General features: G+C 40.2%; 1 protein-coding gene across 2 annotated transcripts in view; it reads left to right on the top strand.

The window, feature by feature from the left end:
* PHYHIPL (phytanoyl-CoA 2-hydroxylase interacting protein like) overlaps nt 1–16,866 on the top strand; it is a 104,777-nt gene extending 87,911 nt beyond the window's left edge. For both annotated transcript variants that reach the window (XM_069980313.1, XM_069980314.1), the window contains exons 3-5: nt 10,851–11,025; nt 11,923–12,040; nt 15,492–16,866. In XM_069980313.1, coding sequence (XP_069836414.1) covers nt 10,851–11,025; nt 11,923–12,040; nt 15,492–16,026 — 828 coding nt within the window. In that variant the 3' untranslated portion in view covers nt 16,027–16,866. The remainder of the gene's footprint in view (nt 1–10,850; nt 11,026–11,922; nt 12,041–15,491) is intronic.
* Nucleotides 16,867–18,453: the final 1,587 nt, after the last annotated feature.

The raw sequence follows: 18,453 nt of genomic DNA, 5'->3' as shown, positions 1-18,453 counted from the left end.
TTTCTCAGTTCCCTTTCTTCAGTTTTACAAACCACACCCTTCATTGTTACTGTATATTATTTGCCATACACATAGTAGTACTCAGATGAGCTCTTCTGCAGACACAAAGCATTTTTGATGTATAACAACAGAGCTCCCCCTGGTGGCCATTGATCCTTCACCAGGCATACACGATTAGGCAGAAGACAATGGATTTTGGCATTAATTTGTAATACTCTCATAGGAAACAAAAGCAAGTGAGAGAGGTGAATGCATGTCTGTCTCAGCCAGTGCAGCTTCCGGAGATTTTATAATGTGAATTGTGTTAGTAGATGTGTTCATAATCAGGTTTTTAATAGCTGTGACTATCAAGTGGCAGGGTTCTGGCATTCTGCAGGGAAGGGATGGGACAAGCTGAGCTGCTTTTTTTGCTTTAATAGAACCCTCTTTAGACTTATCGGATTTGTGTCCGCAGCGTCCTCTTGTTTTAAGGAGACATATTAAACTCCTGGGCTGAAAATCCAAACAGAGCAGAGGAGATAGGAATATAAAGCCTTGTGCAATACAAGGGGACATCACCATCAATAAGGACAGAGTTGGTCTTCTGGCTTATACAGTATGTCTATATGTATTTACGGGTGAAACTGAATTTTTTGTTTCTTCAAATGTTGTTTGTAGGGGGTGGGGGCGGGGGTCACTCGTAGGCCATTCACTGTGTGGTAAAACTAACATGTTATATCTAAGTTATATATAAGTCTGGTCAGTACGATAACCCATAGGTTTTTTTGGTGTAGGACCTCATTTTGTGCACCATGATTTTTAGTTTATATTGGTACCTTTTTTGCCCAGATGTGGCTCAGAAATTCTGTTGTTTTGTTTTTTACTCCAAGTGCGGCGTTTAACATTTATTCACTAAATAACACACATTACAAAGTTATACAACTTTTGCTATTAAGTGCTATTTAAGTGAATGGCCCCCTTCCCCGTGTTCCCCCCACCCCGGAAGTGTGGTGCATTATACTTACGTATTCGCTGTCGACCCTGGCCGCCATCTTGGGTCGACGACGTCATCTTCGGGAGGCCGGACCACTCCCGCCGTCCCTCATGCCGTCCCCTCTCTGTCGCGATTGGCTGAGCATAACCCACTTCCGGGATGGGGGGAATACAGGAAGGGGGCCATTCACTTAAATAACACACATTGCAAAGTTGTATTATTAGTGAATAACACTACCCCTTTAATGTTATATAATAATACTATTAAGTATTACTAATATATTCATATTATTAGATTTTTTTTATTATTTTAGAGATTTCTTGTATAGTTTAAAAAATATTTTTACAATTTTTTTTTTTTTATATTTTTTTTCGGTCCCTCTAGCAATCACTTGCTTACATACATCAGTGCAATATTACGGTATTGCACTGATCTTTGATCTCAGCATTCTGCTAGTAAAGTCTGACTGAGGTAGACTCTATTAGCAGAGTCTACATGGCATCCCCATAGACCTTCACAGTAGCTGATCGTCACCCTGTGGTTGCGTTTTGGGGATGGCGATCAGTACCCTGACGGGTGCATTATCTGTTATTTTTGTGACCAGCATTGATCACTTAGGGGGTTAACCTTCCTGGATCAGACAGAGGTTGATCCTGTCAGTTGCTGGCAAATGTCAGCTGTAAAACACCTACACACAATGGAGGGTCAATAAGGGGCTAATAGTCAAATGCTGTTTGTAGAGGGACAGGCATAGGTTCATGTCAACCTCCTCTTCCCCAGGGGAGTAAATAGTTGGGGGAATCCTGTCTGAGGACTAAGGGTATACGCTGTACATTATAGTGGGGTCCTATGTTCTGTTTGGTTCTATGAGCTCACAGGATTATGCTTCCTGCAGCAGTGATTCTTCTCTGTTTTTGCAGTTTCTTATTGTCTCTTATTGTTCTAATAATGTTGCTGTTTATCAGGTGTAATCTTTTCTGCTGTCTGGTGACTACTGACACTGTAAGCAATGTGATAGGCCAGAAAAATGTCTGCTCCCCTATCTGAAATCTACAGATGCATATTTCCGTAACCTGTCTCTCAGACTAATATACGGTAAGATGTATAGTGTGAGATATTACACAGAGGCTCCCAAGAAACAAAAATATGATATTACTGGATGCCTGTGATGGACGCTGTTTTTCAGCCATCTGTCACCCATAAGAGCCCATGGTAATAGAGCGCATATACGGTATTGGATGGCACAGGCTTGTTTTAGTTAATATACACATGTATAATGTACAAGTAAGGTATAAGACAGGTTTAGGCTATGTTCACACATATTATTTTGACCAGTGTTTCTGTCAGTATTTGTAGCCAAAATCAGGAGTGGAACTGACAGGGAAAAATTATCATGGAAAGATTTGGACAATTCTGTGTTTTCAACCTGGTTTTGTTTTAAAAAATACTGACCAAAAGAGTGAGTGAAATACTATGTGTGAACATAGCCTTAAGAGATATTCTCATGTGGTCAGTATCCACAGATTATGCCATATACATGTGAGTCCCACCTCTGAGACCTTCAGCTGTCCTAAAAAAAAAGCCTCAACCAGTCTTTCTATATTCCACCTAGGCTGAAAATTGAGCATAAATCCCACTCAGCAGCCCACACACCCCAGATACACAGCTTACTGCCACCCCCTACTTACAAAATATATATAAAAAAGAATTATTATGTAGCCAGATACACATCTGTTTGGTCATCCTGGATGGGAGCACCAGATGCAACATGCTGAATCTTTTGCATCTGACGTCCCCTCGGTTGCTCCACAGACTGAAATTGGGCACAGTGCCAGACTTATGGACCATCCTGCATACTTGCCCTCCGGCTTGGTTTCGTTAAATAAAAAAAATGCAGCTTCCATCATTTTCTGACCAGGTGCCCGCAGGCCAGATGACAGCTGTACCAGATCGCCTGACATATGTGAACCTGGCCTTATAGTCTCTTCTGCTTCTTTGTCAGCAGAAACAGGGGCTACACACCTCAGACGTGGATCTGACCCCACAATGTGAACTAGTTTTTATTAACTCATATTTTGCGTTATATAGTTTTGAGATTTTCAGAGCTTCCTATTAGTTTATTATGTGAATTAATATTACATTAATAGCTCATTGTTTCCTACACTATGCTTCCCCCATGTCTTCTTCACGTGACAGTCCCTAAGCTCTGAATGCTCTACAAACTATTAAACTATGGTCTAGCACTGTGCTTCTCAACTCCAGTCCTCAACAGGTGATGTTTTGAGCATTTCATAAGTATTTTACAGGTGATATAATTATAGTTAGTGTATCAGGTATAATCACAGGTATTTTTTATATGGGATATCCTCAAAACATGACCTGCTGATGGGCCATGAGCAGGGGCGTAGCTAATGTCTCCTGGGCCCTGGTGCGAGAGGTCAACCTGGGCCCCCCCCCCCCTTTCACGACCAAGTGATGCTGCTGGTATGTGTGTGTGTGTGTGTGTGTGTGTATATATATATATATATATATATATATATATACTCAAAGACAGATATTACCAATAACACCAGCATATAGGAAGAGAAAATATTATCACCATACATATTACCGCCATATTGTTACTGTATACTGAGACCAATATTGCCAATAATACCAGTATACAAGGGGCAAATATTAACGCCACACCACAACCACTACCATCAACACCACCACCATATTGTTACCAAATCCAGTATACTAAGAGCAATAAAACACAGTACCGGATAACACGTAACACCGCCACATACCGACTAACACCACCACATACTGACTAACACCGCCACATACTGACTAACACCACCACATACTGACTAACACCCCCACATACTAACACCACCGCTGCTACTGAATCCACTGTACACAGATCACTATCACCTCATACAGTTATATAGAGGTGGACGCAGCTACACACAGGTTCTGCACACCATATAAATTACAGCGCAGATATATCAGGTTACTCACAGGGGACATCTTCTCTGATCGGAGCTCTTCCCTTTTCATTTTCTTCTTCATCTGCCCTCGGCCATCATGAAAACTTGTCCGAGCCACGAATCCACAGATTCTGCCAGACAGACATATTAGGCTCCTCATATTGGCACCTTCCTCATCTCTCTACACACTGCACATCTGTATTGGCCCCTTTACACCCTTATTTAGTGGGTAGCCCTGACACTATGTGACCCCCCCTTATAGTATATATAGATGGCCCCCACTGCATGTTGCACCCCCCTCCCCTTATAGATGCCCCCCTCTCCCATGTCTTATAGATGCCCCCCTCTCCCCCCCTATAGATGCCACCCTCTCCCCCATTATAGATGCCCCCCTCTTCTCCCCCTCTCCCCCCATTATAGATGCCCCCCTCTTCTCCCCCCATTATAGATGCCCCCCTCTTCTCCCCCCATTATAGATGCCCCCCTCTTCTCCCCCCATTATAGATGCCCCCCTCTTCTCCCCCCCTTATAGATGCCCCCCTCTCCCATCCCTTATAGATGCCTTCCTCTCCCATCCCTTATAGATGCTCCCCCTTGCCTCTATGCTAAGCAGAATTAAAAAACTTGCTCCCCCGGCGATCCTCTCCTTCTTCATGCTCCGGCTGAAGCATGGTGCATCAGTGAGCTCCCTGTATGCCGGGGCTGGGACTTCCGGGACAGGAAGCGTCTCTGACATACGCTTCCTGTGCCGGAAGTCAGGGCCCCAGGTGGCACAGGGAGCTCACTGATGCGCGGCGCTGCCGGGGATAGGACGGGACACCCCCGGCAGCCGCGCATCAGCCAGGGGCCCGGACGAGCCCGCTCTTGTGACCGCAAGCAAAACAATGCTTGCGGTCACAAGAGTAATTTAAGGGGGGAGCAGTGCAGTGGCCTCGCGGGCCCCCCCTTGTAGCGGGCCGTGTCGCAGCGGTCGCCGTGGTAGCTACGCCACTGGCCATGAGGACTGGAATTGAGAAGCACTAATCTAGCACATGCAGAAGAAAACAAGAAAATATAAGCAAAAAAACAACAGTATAAGGCCTTATTCACATGTCCTGGACAATTTTAGGGCCATTTAAATTCTATGTGTGCATTCATACCCTCTGTGCCGTCATCTGTGCTGTGATCCTTGTCACAAAAACATAGGAAGGTCATAGTGCAGAGGCAGATCGTGGCACGGATGCCCCAATAGACCTCTATGGTATGTCCTGTCACCATTCCTGTCAGCCACTCCTATGTCCCCCGCATTTGTCACCACTCCTATCTCCCCCCCAGCTCCTGTCAGCTCCCCACTCCGCCCCCGGACAGTACCAGCACCTCCCGACCCTCAACCCAGTGCATCCCCCACATTGACCTGAACCAGTAGCACATCTGCTTATCCCTGGGATTAATTTGCTCCCGGTCCCATGGTGAAGTGGCCTCCTTCCTGTGTATTTCTTCTGGTGCTGCACAGCTCCCCTCCAGGGCTAAAGGTTCTTTGACACGTCAGGGGGCTTGGGGCTAGGTATGAGCTGCCAGTGGTCCGGGGGTTGGGAGTGGGGGCTGCAGGAGACACATTCAATTCTGCTCCATCTGACGTAATCAGTGACGAAACAGGATGCAATCAACAGATTGTTCTTCACTGATCACGGATTAAAGCTAGTGGACAAAATCACAGTCCACAAATCACTGGACATGGACGTCTGTTTTTCCATAGACTTTAATATAGAAAATTGTTAGATTCAAAATACAGCCGTGCTTTATACCTATTTTAGGCTGGGTTCACACTATGCTTTTTGCAACTGATGATGACTGATGAAAAAAACTGATGCAGTTGTATGCATCCATTTTGATCCATTTTTCCATTGACTTTCATTACAAAAAAAGGGATCCATTTTCTTAACGGACACAAAAATGAGGTCAACTGTGTACATAAAAAAAACAATTCGTTTTGATCCGTTTTTTTTTTTTGTTTGTTTGTTTTTTTTTTATAATGGATGTCAATGGACAAATGGATCAAAACGGATGCACACAATTGCATCAGTTTTTTCCATCAGTTTTTCATCTTTTTTTTTTTTTTTGCAAATAACGGTTGAAAAAAATGCAGTGTGAACCCAGCCTTACTGTTGTTTTTTGCTTTTATTTTACTGTGTATGAACATAGCCTAACAGGCAGCACAGTTAGGATAGGTAAAAGGGATGCAGCTTCACAACAAGTGTTACGTTTAGACCAGGGGTTATCAAACTTATGGCCCCTCAGCTGTTGCAAAACTATAATTCCCATCATGCCTGGAGAGCCGCAGTTTGACCTGTGGTATAGACCATATATACCATGATGAAAAATCCCATGGTTGCTGACAGGTCTGTTGCCTGGTAACTCAGAGATGGTTTCACTGAAATCTTTCATCCTTAAGAATTGCTGTAAGGATAAAACATTCTCCAACTTGTATTGATATTGTTGTATTGTTGATAGTGTTACAATTTTAATGTATAAATTGATAATACAAATGTAGTTAGGAGTGTGATGGTGTGCTATCTTGGTAACACAAATTCGAAGACAAAGAGCACATGAGCAGTGATGTATACATACATGTATACATTGGCTGAGCGAGGCGCTCTGCAGCAATACATAATGCTTATATCTTGTATATAATAAAGTTTTTTTGTATTTCACTGTGAGATTACTAGATGTGTGTTAGCTAGTTGCCGACTAGAGTAATCCCGACTCTACCTGCTGTGCTCCAGCAGCCCTCCCTGTCAGCTAACAAAACACAAGTCAAGCATTAGGTGACCTGGGTTTATATACACTAAGGTCACCTGATCCAGCTGGCCAATCACTGCTAGCCCAGCAGAAAACATGGCTGTGGCATAGAAGAATGTGATACAGATTGGCTAATTTAAGACACCAAACATGCAGGAAGGAGACTTGCTATATTAAACAATTACCATGTTAGATTATTATGCACTTCTGAGTACTCCAGTAAATAGGATACTTGCCCCTGTCTATGTAGCTTATATTGCAAAAAAGAGTGGCATGCCTGAGTGTGTACCCCCCCCCTTTAGCATCTAGTAGTTCACCTTTTCATGCTTACATATTTCCCATAAACGTTCAGAAAGCTGCACAGGTACCAACAACAACAATTCATCTAGAATAATACTATAAATAGATGATGGGGAGTGGATGAGGAGGGGTATGCAGCTGCAGCTTCCCTCCCTTCTCTTCAGTGTGACACTATATTGTAAGAGTAAAGGGGGGCATCAGGGCTTATGACACAAAGCTCAGTGGTTACATACCAGGAGCCGCCCACCTACTCAGTGTGCGATATATAAACCAATGGAGATCCAAAAATTCTGGTTACACACAGCAGCTGTAACTGCAATACGCTCATTGTACAATTGTACTCTTTAAGGCCTACACACAAAATGGTCTTTAATGCTTTTAATACAATGCTTCTCAAATGGTTATCATTATATAGATGTCTTCCTTGGGTGGCAGATGCAGGGCTGTGTCTGCCAATAGCCCCCCTGCGGCCCTGTTATATGTTGTATATATTATTTTTTGATTCCTGACACTGAAGTCTTGGTTTTCACGTAACAACCCAACCACTTTGGATAATATTCTTCACTATATTTATCATAGACCATAAAATCCAGATAAAGAAGTTGTAAATGAGATAATTTGTTGCTTGCTGGAGGCTGTCATAAGGAATAGTAATACGCCTTTCAGAAGCTCTCATGCCTCCCCTTATCTTTGCCGAGCCATTATGTCCCAGTCGAGTCTATGGTTAATGATAATTAAAATGTTACAATTATGATCACGCTTCTAATATAGCACATAGTGGCGAGAAGTCGATCCTCACATCCGTGCTCGCTCTGTTCTCCTTGCCTGCATTAGGCATCAAACGTTAGGAAGCATTGGGGTCTCGGGATAAGATATGGCGCCGTACTAGAGCAGATTTAATTGAGGTGATGCTTTTCTTTATACAGCAAAATGACAGCACAAGAAGTACTTGAGTCTTCTTGAGCAATTTGCATATCATCCCCTAAAGCTCTTAAGCTTTGCTACCCATCAGCAAATAGCGTAATGACCCAGAACTGCCTCATTAACAGCACAGAATGAAGCCTACATCTCGGAATAATAAGGCAGCCGCATTAATTGCTTGCAAACAAAGTTGAAAGCAGCAAGAAAGTTCAGGAAACTATTACCTCTTAAAGGGGCCCAATTAAAATGCATCGTTTTTTTTTTTTTTTTACCAAAGAGAACCGCTGTACCGGTGCCTGTGATTGATGGATGTGATCAGATCATGAAGATCATGTTGGGAATGTGAAAAACTACAGATGCCTAAGTGGCTGAGAAATCACATTTACTGGCTGAAAAACAAGCCTCCTACAGGCAAATGAGGTCTCTTCTGCTGTCTCATTTTATTCCTCCTCATGTTCTATCAAATCACTGCAGAGAAATACATTCACTCAGTTCCAGGGGCTAGATTCTTCCTGCAAAGAACAATGATTAGAAGTGCTGGTAGCATCGGGGAGTAGAAGCCAAAGCTGTCAAAGGGGAGAAGCAACCTTGCCAGCCAAGTCACTACCTTTATGTACTTGTTCTATGTAGCATTGGCCACGTATACTAGTCTTATTGTATTCCATTTAACACTCAAATCCCCAAATTAGGATATTTTTGCCCAAGAATGCCTTAAAAGCATAGAAACAGCCCTTTATGCAAATTTGTAACCTCTGTTGCTTTAAAGGGGTTAAAAAATATTCTGAGGGCCTCAAGTGCTGACAACATGAAGAATACTGACCTGCCTTGATCCTCTGGCAGTGCAGTCCTGCCAGAGAGACACATAGAAATATGTCTGTAGTATACAGTAAGCATTATTTTCTCATCCTGTACTCTATAATGTCCTCCAGGATGCTGCTGCTTCTGATAGTGTACTATAGAAATACTGAGGAGCTGGTCCAATGTGTGTGCGTGCAAGTGTGCTGTTTTGTAGTACCTGCTCTCCACTTGCCCTGGAGCAGTTCTATAATGGCCAAACATACAGCTCATTCTTAAAAGTCACCTGAAAGTACAGGTACACCTCAATGCTACGGTGCAAAAAGATATTTCAGACAATTATTTGCGGGAAAACCCTCTCCTGTTCTAGCATGACTGGGCCCCGGTGCACAAAAATATACAGTGTAACAACTTTGATGAAGAGGAATGAGTGGTTGCACCCAGTCCTGACCTTATGCCCTCGAACACCTTTATGATGACTGATTGTGAGACAACTTCCAAGGATTTTAATACCCATAAACATATCCTCACATCTTATAGGTGACGTCATAGCTGAAAAGGGGGTCCAACCCTATATTAACACCAATGGTTTTGGAATGTTAGGTCTAGCAAGCTTATCAAAGTATGATGTCCAAGGTAGGAGACTGAGGGTGTTTACACCTGTGTGTGTCCTTATCAGATGAACAGATACGCTCAAACAGATGGCAAACAGATTTAAAAATGATCATTTTTTCTTTCCATTTTTTGTTTGCATTTTGGTTTCATTCAGTTATATTCCTTCCTGGTTTCTCACCTCTTCTATACATGCTCAGTGGAAGACACTGATTGTGACGGATAACTTGCAAAAGGACATGAACAGAAATACCTTTCATCATCATTTACTATAATGCAAAAAAAAAGAAAAAACACAAAAACACTGGATGTGTTCTTTCCATACGTTTTTTTGGACGGACAAAAATAAGTGTATGCAGATATTTTATCTCTATTGAAAATAACTGAACGCTGACGGAGGTGATGCAAACTGAGCAAAATAAAAACCAATTGAAATAAATGGGGAGTTTGATGGATCCTCTAGTTTGCATTTTTCTGTGAAGCAGAATTGATGGCCTAATGGCCCTGAACCAAGTTGTGCATAGATTAGATACGGACATTGAAACAGTGTAATAATGTAATGAAACAAACAAACTTAAAAAGCAAATACAAAAACAAACAAGTCTGCATTATGTATTTAAGATTTCCTTCTGGGCTCAGGGCAGAAGTATGATTTATATAGAAATGATGTTGTCAGGTCTGATGAACACACAGTGATGTTTTATGGAAAGATTATGCATTAAATTAGACTTCTTCATTCTATTTGAACACATTCTCCCTGCTCATAATTAAATGAAACACTCCCTGGGTTTCTTTTATTCATATGATAATGGAACATCTGCAATTTCAGATTTTAATGCTAAACATCTGTTATGTACAGTGCAGACACTAGATCTTGGAGCGACTTACACAGAGAATCAAAACTTTTGTAATTTTTTTTTTTTATGTGCACTTTGTCACTTTGTATGTACAGTATGAGTCTAGTAATGAAACATATAGACCTATATAAGTAAGAACCCAGCTCACCAAACAGGATATATGCTGGGTTTTTGTCACACCATACATTATACTTTATATATGTAATGATATAAAAGATACTATTAACGTGATTTTATAAAAGATATAAAGAAACCGAAATACATGCTGTACCAATAATAACCACAAGGAGGCGTCCCACCTAAACTACATTATAGTGCAAACAAATAAAGGGAGATAATGCCATACATTTAAACTATTGCAAACATTTTCTACCCTTTTAAGTGATATAATTCTATCTATCTATCTATCTATCTATCTATCTATCTATCTCTATAGATATATTTCTATCTATATTTGCTCTCTGAAAAAAACTAATGGACATTGTCATGTATATGGATGTGATTTGTATATATGGGCATCTTGTTCCACTTTATTGGGTTGCAAGTGATAGACACCTATGCAGACACATGCTAATATTCATATTGTAAATGTTCATCTAGTTGCAAATAATGATCCTAAATTGTTCCTGTTTTTTTTTTTAGGATGTCCCCACCAAACTGGTAGCTAAAGCAGTGCCTCTGCCAATGACAGTCCGTGGACACTGGTTTCTGAGCCCAAGGACTGAGTACACTGTGGCTGTACAGACTGCATCCAAACAGGTGGATGGAGATTATGTTGTATCTGAGTGGAGTGAGATCATTGAGTTCTGCACAGCAGGTGAGGCACAAAATACATCTGGTCCATTTTACACTTCCACCAGTTTATACCTCCCCCAGAAAAACAGTATATGGCTAGGTATACAATATATAAAAATTATTGCCGTCATGTTTACATAGTGTGGACCTAGCCTATACCTTCAAATGTAGGTACATAGTCACCTTTAGACTATGGTTGGTAAATAGAAATGACTAAATCTGGTGGGGTATGCTGGTTATACCAGTCAGTTGATTTTCCAACATATACCATAACTGTAAGCTAGTTCTTAAACCGAGACCAAAGCCTTTGGATACGGCCATAGTATCTCAACATAGATTACCGTGCAAAAGTTTTGGGCAGATGGGGAAAATGCTGTATGTAAGATGCCTCCGATTAGGGAGACATTGTTTGAGCTTCAGATTTTTATTCAGGACATCGACCCCAAACATACAGCCAATATTATTATTATTAATAATATTATAATAATATAATAATAATAATAATAATAATAATAAGAAGAAGAAGAAGAAGAAGAAGAAGAAGAAGAAGAAGAACAGTCAATGTAAAGAAATAGAAATGTGAAGAGAATAAAACCTTACTTGGGTCTGTGATGTCTATTTTTTATGTTTTGGACTAAACTAAGAAATACTTTTAACATATTTTCATTCCCTTGAATACGTACAGTATATGTTTATTGTCTAAACAATTGCTCTTTATTAAACTTTAAATAGTATGTAGTAAGCTCTTGAGCGCCCTCTAGTGGTGACAGAAAATAGCCAGAATATTATATTTTGAATGTAAGGGATTGGAGCCCTGCATAGTAAAAAAAAAACAGCTCAACACAATAGGCTTGACTGACAAACTAAATAAAAATAGAGAATTAAACTAAATATATTTTTATGTACATTTTTGTTCCAGATTACTCAAAAGTACACCTAACACAACTGATGGAGAAAGCTGAAGCTATTGCAGGACGTATGCTGAAATTTTCAGTTTTTTACCGTAACCAACATAAAGAATATTTCGACTATACACAGTAAGAATATTTTTTCCTACAGAAAACATTGTATATAATTGTTTTATACTGAGAACTATGCATGTATATAGTCACTCTAAAAAAAACCCCAATATATAATTTAGGGAAATAGAATCTTAATCTGGCTTAATTTCTGAGGTCTTTAGACTCGCCACCTTTGACTGGGTCAGTATTGGGCTGTATGAGTCTATTGGGTTTAGTAAATTATTGTTACAATTGTCTTAATGTGTTGCCCTAAAACTACATTCATATCATTCTGTTTAACATGTATTTGTAATAATAGTTTTCTGACATCCTGGCCACATAGAGGACCTACTCAGTTTTCGGAAATGTGTCTGTGGTTTAAGTGGTTGGGAGTCTTCAGTATCTCCCTCTATTTGCTAGATCAGGGAACCAATAATACGGGGTGGTCCTGTATGCGGCAGACATTTCCCCTTCAAGAGATGTTACTGGGAGAATGTAAAGCCAGTCTGTCAATGTTGTTTTCAGAGTTTCTAAAGCTGACTGGACTGATCCTCAAAAGGGTTTTTTTGGTTAGGTAAAATATATATTGAATTATCCCCTCTCCTGTAGACTAAAAATTTATTCCATGCATGTCATTACCCTTTCTGTCTCCTTCCATCCGTTTTGAGCTTACTGCTTTCTGCTAAAGACATAGAAAACTGAAACTGAGCTGTTCAGTCTGTCTCTGCTCTAAAGCCCCTCCTCCCCCTCCCTTCCAAGATGACTAATTTAAATAAGTCCCTGGCAGGCTTTATCTGTAACTTTGTAGCTTCTTTGAAATGCTGTGAGGGTTAATGTAATGTCAGGTTGCTGATGAACTCACTGTGATTGATCCTGCCTGCATTACGAAGTTGCAGATAAGGACTTGTTTACATTAGTGGTCTCAGAACAGAGGGGGAGGAGGGGGTTGAGAGCAAAGACAGATTGAATAGCTCAGACAGGTTTTTGTGTCCTTAGCAGAAAATGTGGGAAGGAGGCAGAAAAGGTAAAGACATGTATGGAATGAATTGTTAGTCTCCAGGAGGGGATGATTCAACATTTATTGTACCTAGCCAGATAAACCCTTTAAGGTCATTTTTAATATGTAAATGAGGATTCAGCATAGCAAGATCCCGGTTAAGCCAGCCCTTATTCTCTAATTGACCAGGAGCCTTATTTACATTAACAAAAAAGACATAATAACATTGCCAAATTCATTATCTCTTATCTGGTAACAAAATATGAAAAATGAAAGTTTTACTGAGCAAAAAGGACTGATGAGCTATCCACAGGAAAGCTCATCAGTCACTGATCAGTGAAGTGCTTACACCTGGCACCCGTGCTGATCAGCTGTTCTGCATCCGCATTACACAGCATTTGGGGCAAAAGCAGCTTGTCTCTGTTTACTGTGTAGTGGTGGTGATGTGTAACTGCAGCTCAGCTCCCATTCAAGTGAATAGCAGCTGGGCTGAAGGTACAGGGTGGTGTCGCTATGCAGTAAACAGGGGCAAACTGCTTCTGGCCCCCTTCACTGTGTAGTATGGGAGCTGCACAGTTGATCGAAACATTTGCAGGGTGTTGGCAACCCGTCAATAAGTCAGTTTTGCCCAGAAAACCCCTTTAAGATGTGCACAAAAACTGTTTAGGTCTGTGTCAATTTGTGTATGAAAAATGCTATTTTTACGTCATGTTAATTGTGGATTGTAGTTTTAAAGGGAATGTGTCACCTAGATTTTTTTCCCCATTAATTAGAACCAGATAGTGATACCAGATACATTCTTTTCTCTAAGTTGTTTCTAGTTTCTGATTGTTTCATATATTTATTTCATCTTTTGCACATTTGCCCCCCTAAGCTTCTACTCTGCTATGTAAATACCATCTTGACATGTGCTATACATAGCAAAGAATAGACTAGAGGGCACTCATTGACTATGGATAAGTTTTCTAGACATGCTCCATGACCTCTGTAGAAGTAATTGAGGAAGGAGGGGTGAGGAGGTGAGCTGCATCCATCACCTATTGTGAGTAACATTAACTGCCTTATCCATACACTCGTGTCGCCTTTCACTGTAATCCTGCCAATGATGATAGTTAGGAGACCCTGTACAGTACAGGAAATGTCAGGTTGTTATTATTTAGCTTAGTGGCCAGAAAGAAAACTGCAGGATTTCAGTAGTATTTCAAATATAGATAATAAAATGAATAATTAGAAAAAACATTACAAAAAATTACAAAACATAAGCTTGATTTAAACAATAGATGATTTTCTGATGACACATTCCCCTTAAGTATGTTTCCCAGAATTGCTTAAAGGAGACCTGTCACCCCCTGTGCCGGGATGAAGGCCACCCGACCCCCCGCTAGAGACCCTTATACTTACCTCTTCTCTCCAAGTCCCGCCTTGAGCCGGTCCCGGGACAGAGATATCCCCATCGGAAGCCCAGCGCGGGGGGTCGGGGGGGGGGGGGGGGGTGACAGGTTTAATAGTTTATTGAATACATAAAATAGAAACTTAGGTTAAAGGTTCTGGTCCGTTGTATTCCATAGGTTAGCATTTAGCCACCTGCACCAGGTCATGATTCACGTGTTGCAGGCACAAAAGGAGGGAACGGAGAATTGTTGCATTATGATTCACAGAATTACAGCCAAGCAGATGTAAGAGAGCAAGAAGGGCTTCTGGGTGACTGGGCTAAAAAAAATGGCTGACACAGTTTGCTACCTGAGGCAGGAGAATATGGGAGAAAAGAAAGACTAAAGAAAGTTTATGTATTTAAAGATTCAAGAGCATTTCAGTTCCTATTACAGACTGGGTTAAGAATTGTATTGTAATAATAATGTAGTACTGGTGCCATAAAAGATACTGATCAAAATAATTAAAGGGAATCTGTCAGCCCAGAGCTTCAGACATGGGTAGATGGGAGATAAAACAAATGATTCCTGTCTCTTAGCTGATGGCTGTTCGCACAGATATCAAATCAAGTTTTACTTTTAAAGGGGTATTCCCATCTTAACTACTCAGTCCAACCACTGCTTTTGGAGAAGAATACTGGTCAGCAATAGAGTTCATCGAACCTCGGAAAATCCTAGGTTTTATCGAACTTGAACATTCCCGAACCTTCCGCATTAGATTGCTGATGTTTTCACGGTCCGTGCGGAAGGAGGAGCGTGCCCGGGAACCGCTTGCATGTCGCAGCTCAGCATGGTCTCTGCAACTTTTGATTTTATAACTTTGTTATATTTCTGTCTCAGTTTCTCGTCATACCTGTAGCTCTGAGCATTATATAGAGCCCTCACATTCCCTTTAAAGTTAGTCTAGTGCCTCTCTCTCTATTCTAGTGGGCCAACAGACTGGTTTCTACATTGTAATGACTAGTAAGTTCCATGTTGTGGATTAGCCAACAAATGTTCTATTTGTTCAGTGCAGTCTAGGAAATAAAATCCTGACTTCTTTATACTTACCTCATTTCAGAACACATCATGGGAATATCATGCAGCCCTCTCTAAAAGACAACAGCGGCAGTCACGGCTCTCCAATCAGTGCCAAACTGGAAGGAATCTTTTTCAGCTGCAACACCGAGTTCAACACTGGCAAGCCTCCACAAGATTCACCGTATGGAAGGTACAAGGTGGAGATACCTGCTGAAAAACTCTTCAACCCAAACACCAACTTGTACTTTGGGGACTTTTACTGTATGTACACGGCTTATCACTACGTCATTGTGGTCATTGCTCCGGTGGGATCTCCAGGTGATGAGTTTTGCAAGCAGCGCCTTCCTCAACTGAGCCTGAGCGACAACAAATTTTTGACCTGCACCGAAGAGAAGGGAAGTCTGGTATTTCGCCATGCCCAAGATGTAATCTTGGAAGTTATTTACACTGACCCTGTGGATCTTTCTTGGGGCACAGTGGCAGAAATCATCGGTCATCAGCTTATGAGCTTGTCTACTGCCAACGCAAAAAAAGATCCCAGCTGCAAGACCTGCAACATCAGTGTTGGACGTTAAAAGCCCTCTCGGCCTACCGTACAGCAGTTAACCCTCCCTCTTCATTCTTACCAGACATTTTGTCCGGAAGCATGCAAAAATGCAGCTGTCACCAAAAGCATACACTGAAATTAGAACTCCTTAACCCCTTCGCTGCCTGATGAAGCCTGCAAGGCATTGCTTGGCAACTGCACTGTAGTTCCTCCCGCAGCAAAGGATTTAAATAGCTTTTTTAAAACTTTTTTTATTATTTGTGAAGTTGATGCTGCTCTTAACCACTACAAACCATTCTGTTCTTTGCCAACTGTTAAAATCTAGATGTTGCAAATGTTAATATTTTTTTTGTTGTTGTTCATTTGCTGTTTCTTCTTCTGTTTGTTTGCCAAACATAACAAAAAAAACTATATGTAGTCTGCTTTAGCAAAGGTAAAAACTACCAATTATGGCTTTATTGGGGTGTCTAAATAGCAAATATTTTAAGTTACTAAAACTATTGGGAACTAAAAATAAAAAAACAGCATGAAAAGTTGTAATTTCAGCATGATTGAGCTCTCCAAGCCTAGAAACGTCAGCACTTCCAATGTCGCTCGACAAATGTTAAATGTTAAGATACTAGCTAACAGGAAACAAATACTGTATTCCACCATCATAAATATGATAGAAAAATATTTTATTTGTACCGTTGTATAAAATATTTACAAATCATATAGAATATATAGAGCACATTTTATTAGCAAGTGTATACATGTCATAAACCATTTTTCCCTTATCAAAGATGTAGACTGTAAACTTCATCAAGTCGTGTATACGTTCCTGTTATTCTTGCTTCAAAGATTTTAATTAAAAACAGAACTGAAGTCATTCCGATTCATAAAGTATGTTTAAAAACAAAATCAAATAGAATGCAACCATCACAAAAGGTTATGAAAATTATTTCACTTGCAAATGGTAATATATATATATTTTTTTTCTTTTCACTCCAAATAAACAATTTTAAAATGTCTGTTTTAAAATCATGCACTTTGGATACAAGAGAAGTAGAAAGGTCTTGACTTGGTAGGAATAGTTTAAAAAAAAAAAAAAAGACAAGTGCTAAGCACAATAGCAAAAGACACGACAGAGTTCGAGTGTGTGGGTGCCTGTGTGACACTTGTGTAGAAAAGGGAACATTAGCAGCATACTCTGATACCACAGATCATTCTGTATTCAGAAATAAGACTTTATTCTGATATAGATAAATAGAATCAAACATGAGTAGATTAAGGCAGCTTTGCATATTTCAACATTCGTCAAAAAAAGTTTTTTTTATTTAAAGGGTTTCTTTTTCTTTTAATAAGTAGAAAAAAAAAGAATAGGTCTTAAAACATATTATTTAAAAAATATTTCCAGGAGCCAATCACTGGTCAGTTAACGGGTAACAAATGGTAGCGGATGTTTTCTACACCACAGGTGTAGAGGTGTTATATTTAGCAAATCATATCACTTATGTGTGCTTAAAATTACCCTGGTGGGAATATAGATTGCGAAAAATATAGAAATTGGAGGAAATACTGTACTTCCGTAAACTTTTTGATTTTGTTCTTGAATTTTTATCTTCAGTTGTGACTGTTTCAGTCAATAGAGAATATACTGGTATGGACCAATGGTAAGTCCTAAATATCCATACCAATGCAGTGCTTGTGATATGAAAGGGGCTATCCAGGCTTAGAAAAACATGGCCGATTTCTTCCAGAAATTGCACGACTCTTGTCTCCAGTGTGGGTGTGGTTTTGCAACTCAGTTACATCGAAGTGAATGATGTTTAATCAAGAAACTGCTCTCAAACTGAAGACAAGAGTCATGCAGTTTCTGGAAGAAAGCGTCTGTATTTTTCTAAGCCTGGATAACCTCTAGTGTTAAAAAAGACAAAAGTATTATAGGCTAGCCAGAAAAGTTATATTTGCAAGCATCTGGACCACAAAGGCTCCTTCCTCAGAACATTTTATTGGTTAGCCAATAAATGTATTGCTCCTACCAATTTCGTTTGCCTTTTTGGACATAAAAGTCATCATATCAATTTTTTCAAGCTAACTTGGCTCCACACTAAGTTTCCAATATAATTTCAGACTGAGCAGGAAGTAAGTCAGTGAACATAGTAAATAATGGTTCATGCACATAAAAACACACAATGGCACAACCAGTATAGTTTTGAGAACTGTACTGTACATGCTGTTACTTACAGTATTTGGCCTCACCTACAGTATCAGCTTTCATGACATATCTGTTTCAGTAAATACCTAAATTTCCTATACATTATGGGGCATCACTTTGAAGACCTCTGTGTTGTACTATCCCTCTTTTATTCCTCCTTAAGAGTTTATCATTACAATATTATACTTAGTGTTACTATTTCCCTTGTCAATGTGCTAGTCTTCTGTTTAACACCGGGGAAGGGGGGGGGGTTAACTT

Source organism: Dendropsophus ebraccatus, chromosome 8 (genome assembly GCF_027789765.1).
Source record: "Dendropsophus ebraccatus isolate aDenEbr1 chromosome 8, aDenEbr1.pat, whole genome shotgun sequence".
NCBI classification, from domain to species: domain Eukaryota; kingdom Metazoa; phylum Chordata; class Amphibia; order Anura; family Hylidae; genus Dendropsophus; species Dendropsophus ebraccatus.
This window is presented reverse-complemented; position numbering and strand designations above follow the sequence as displayed.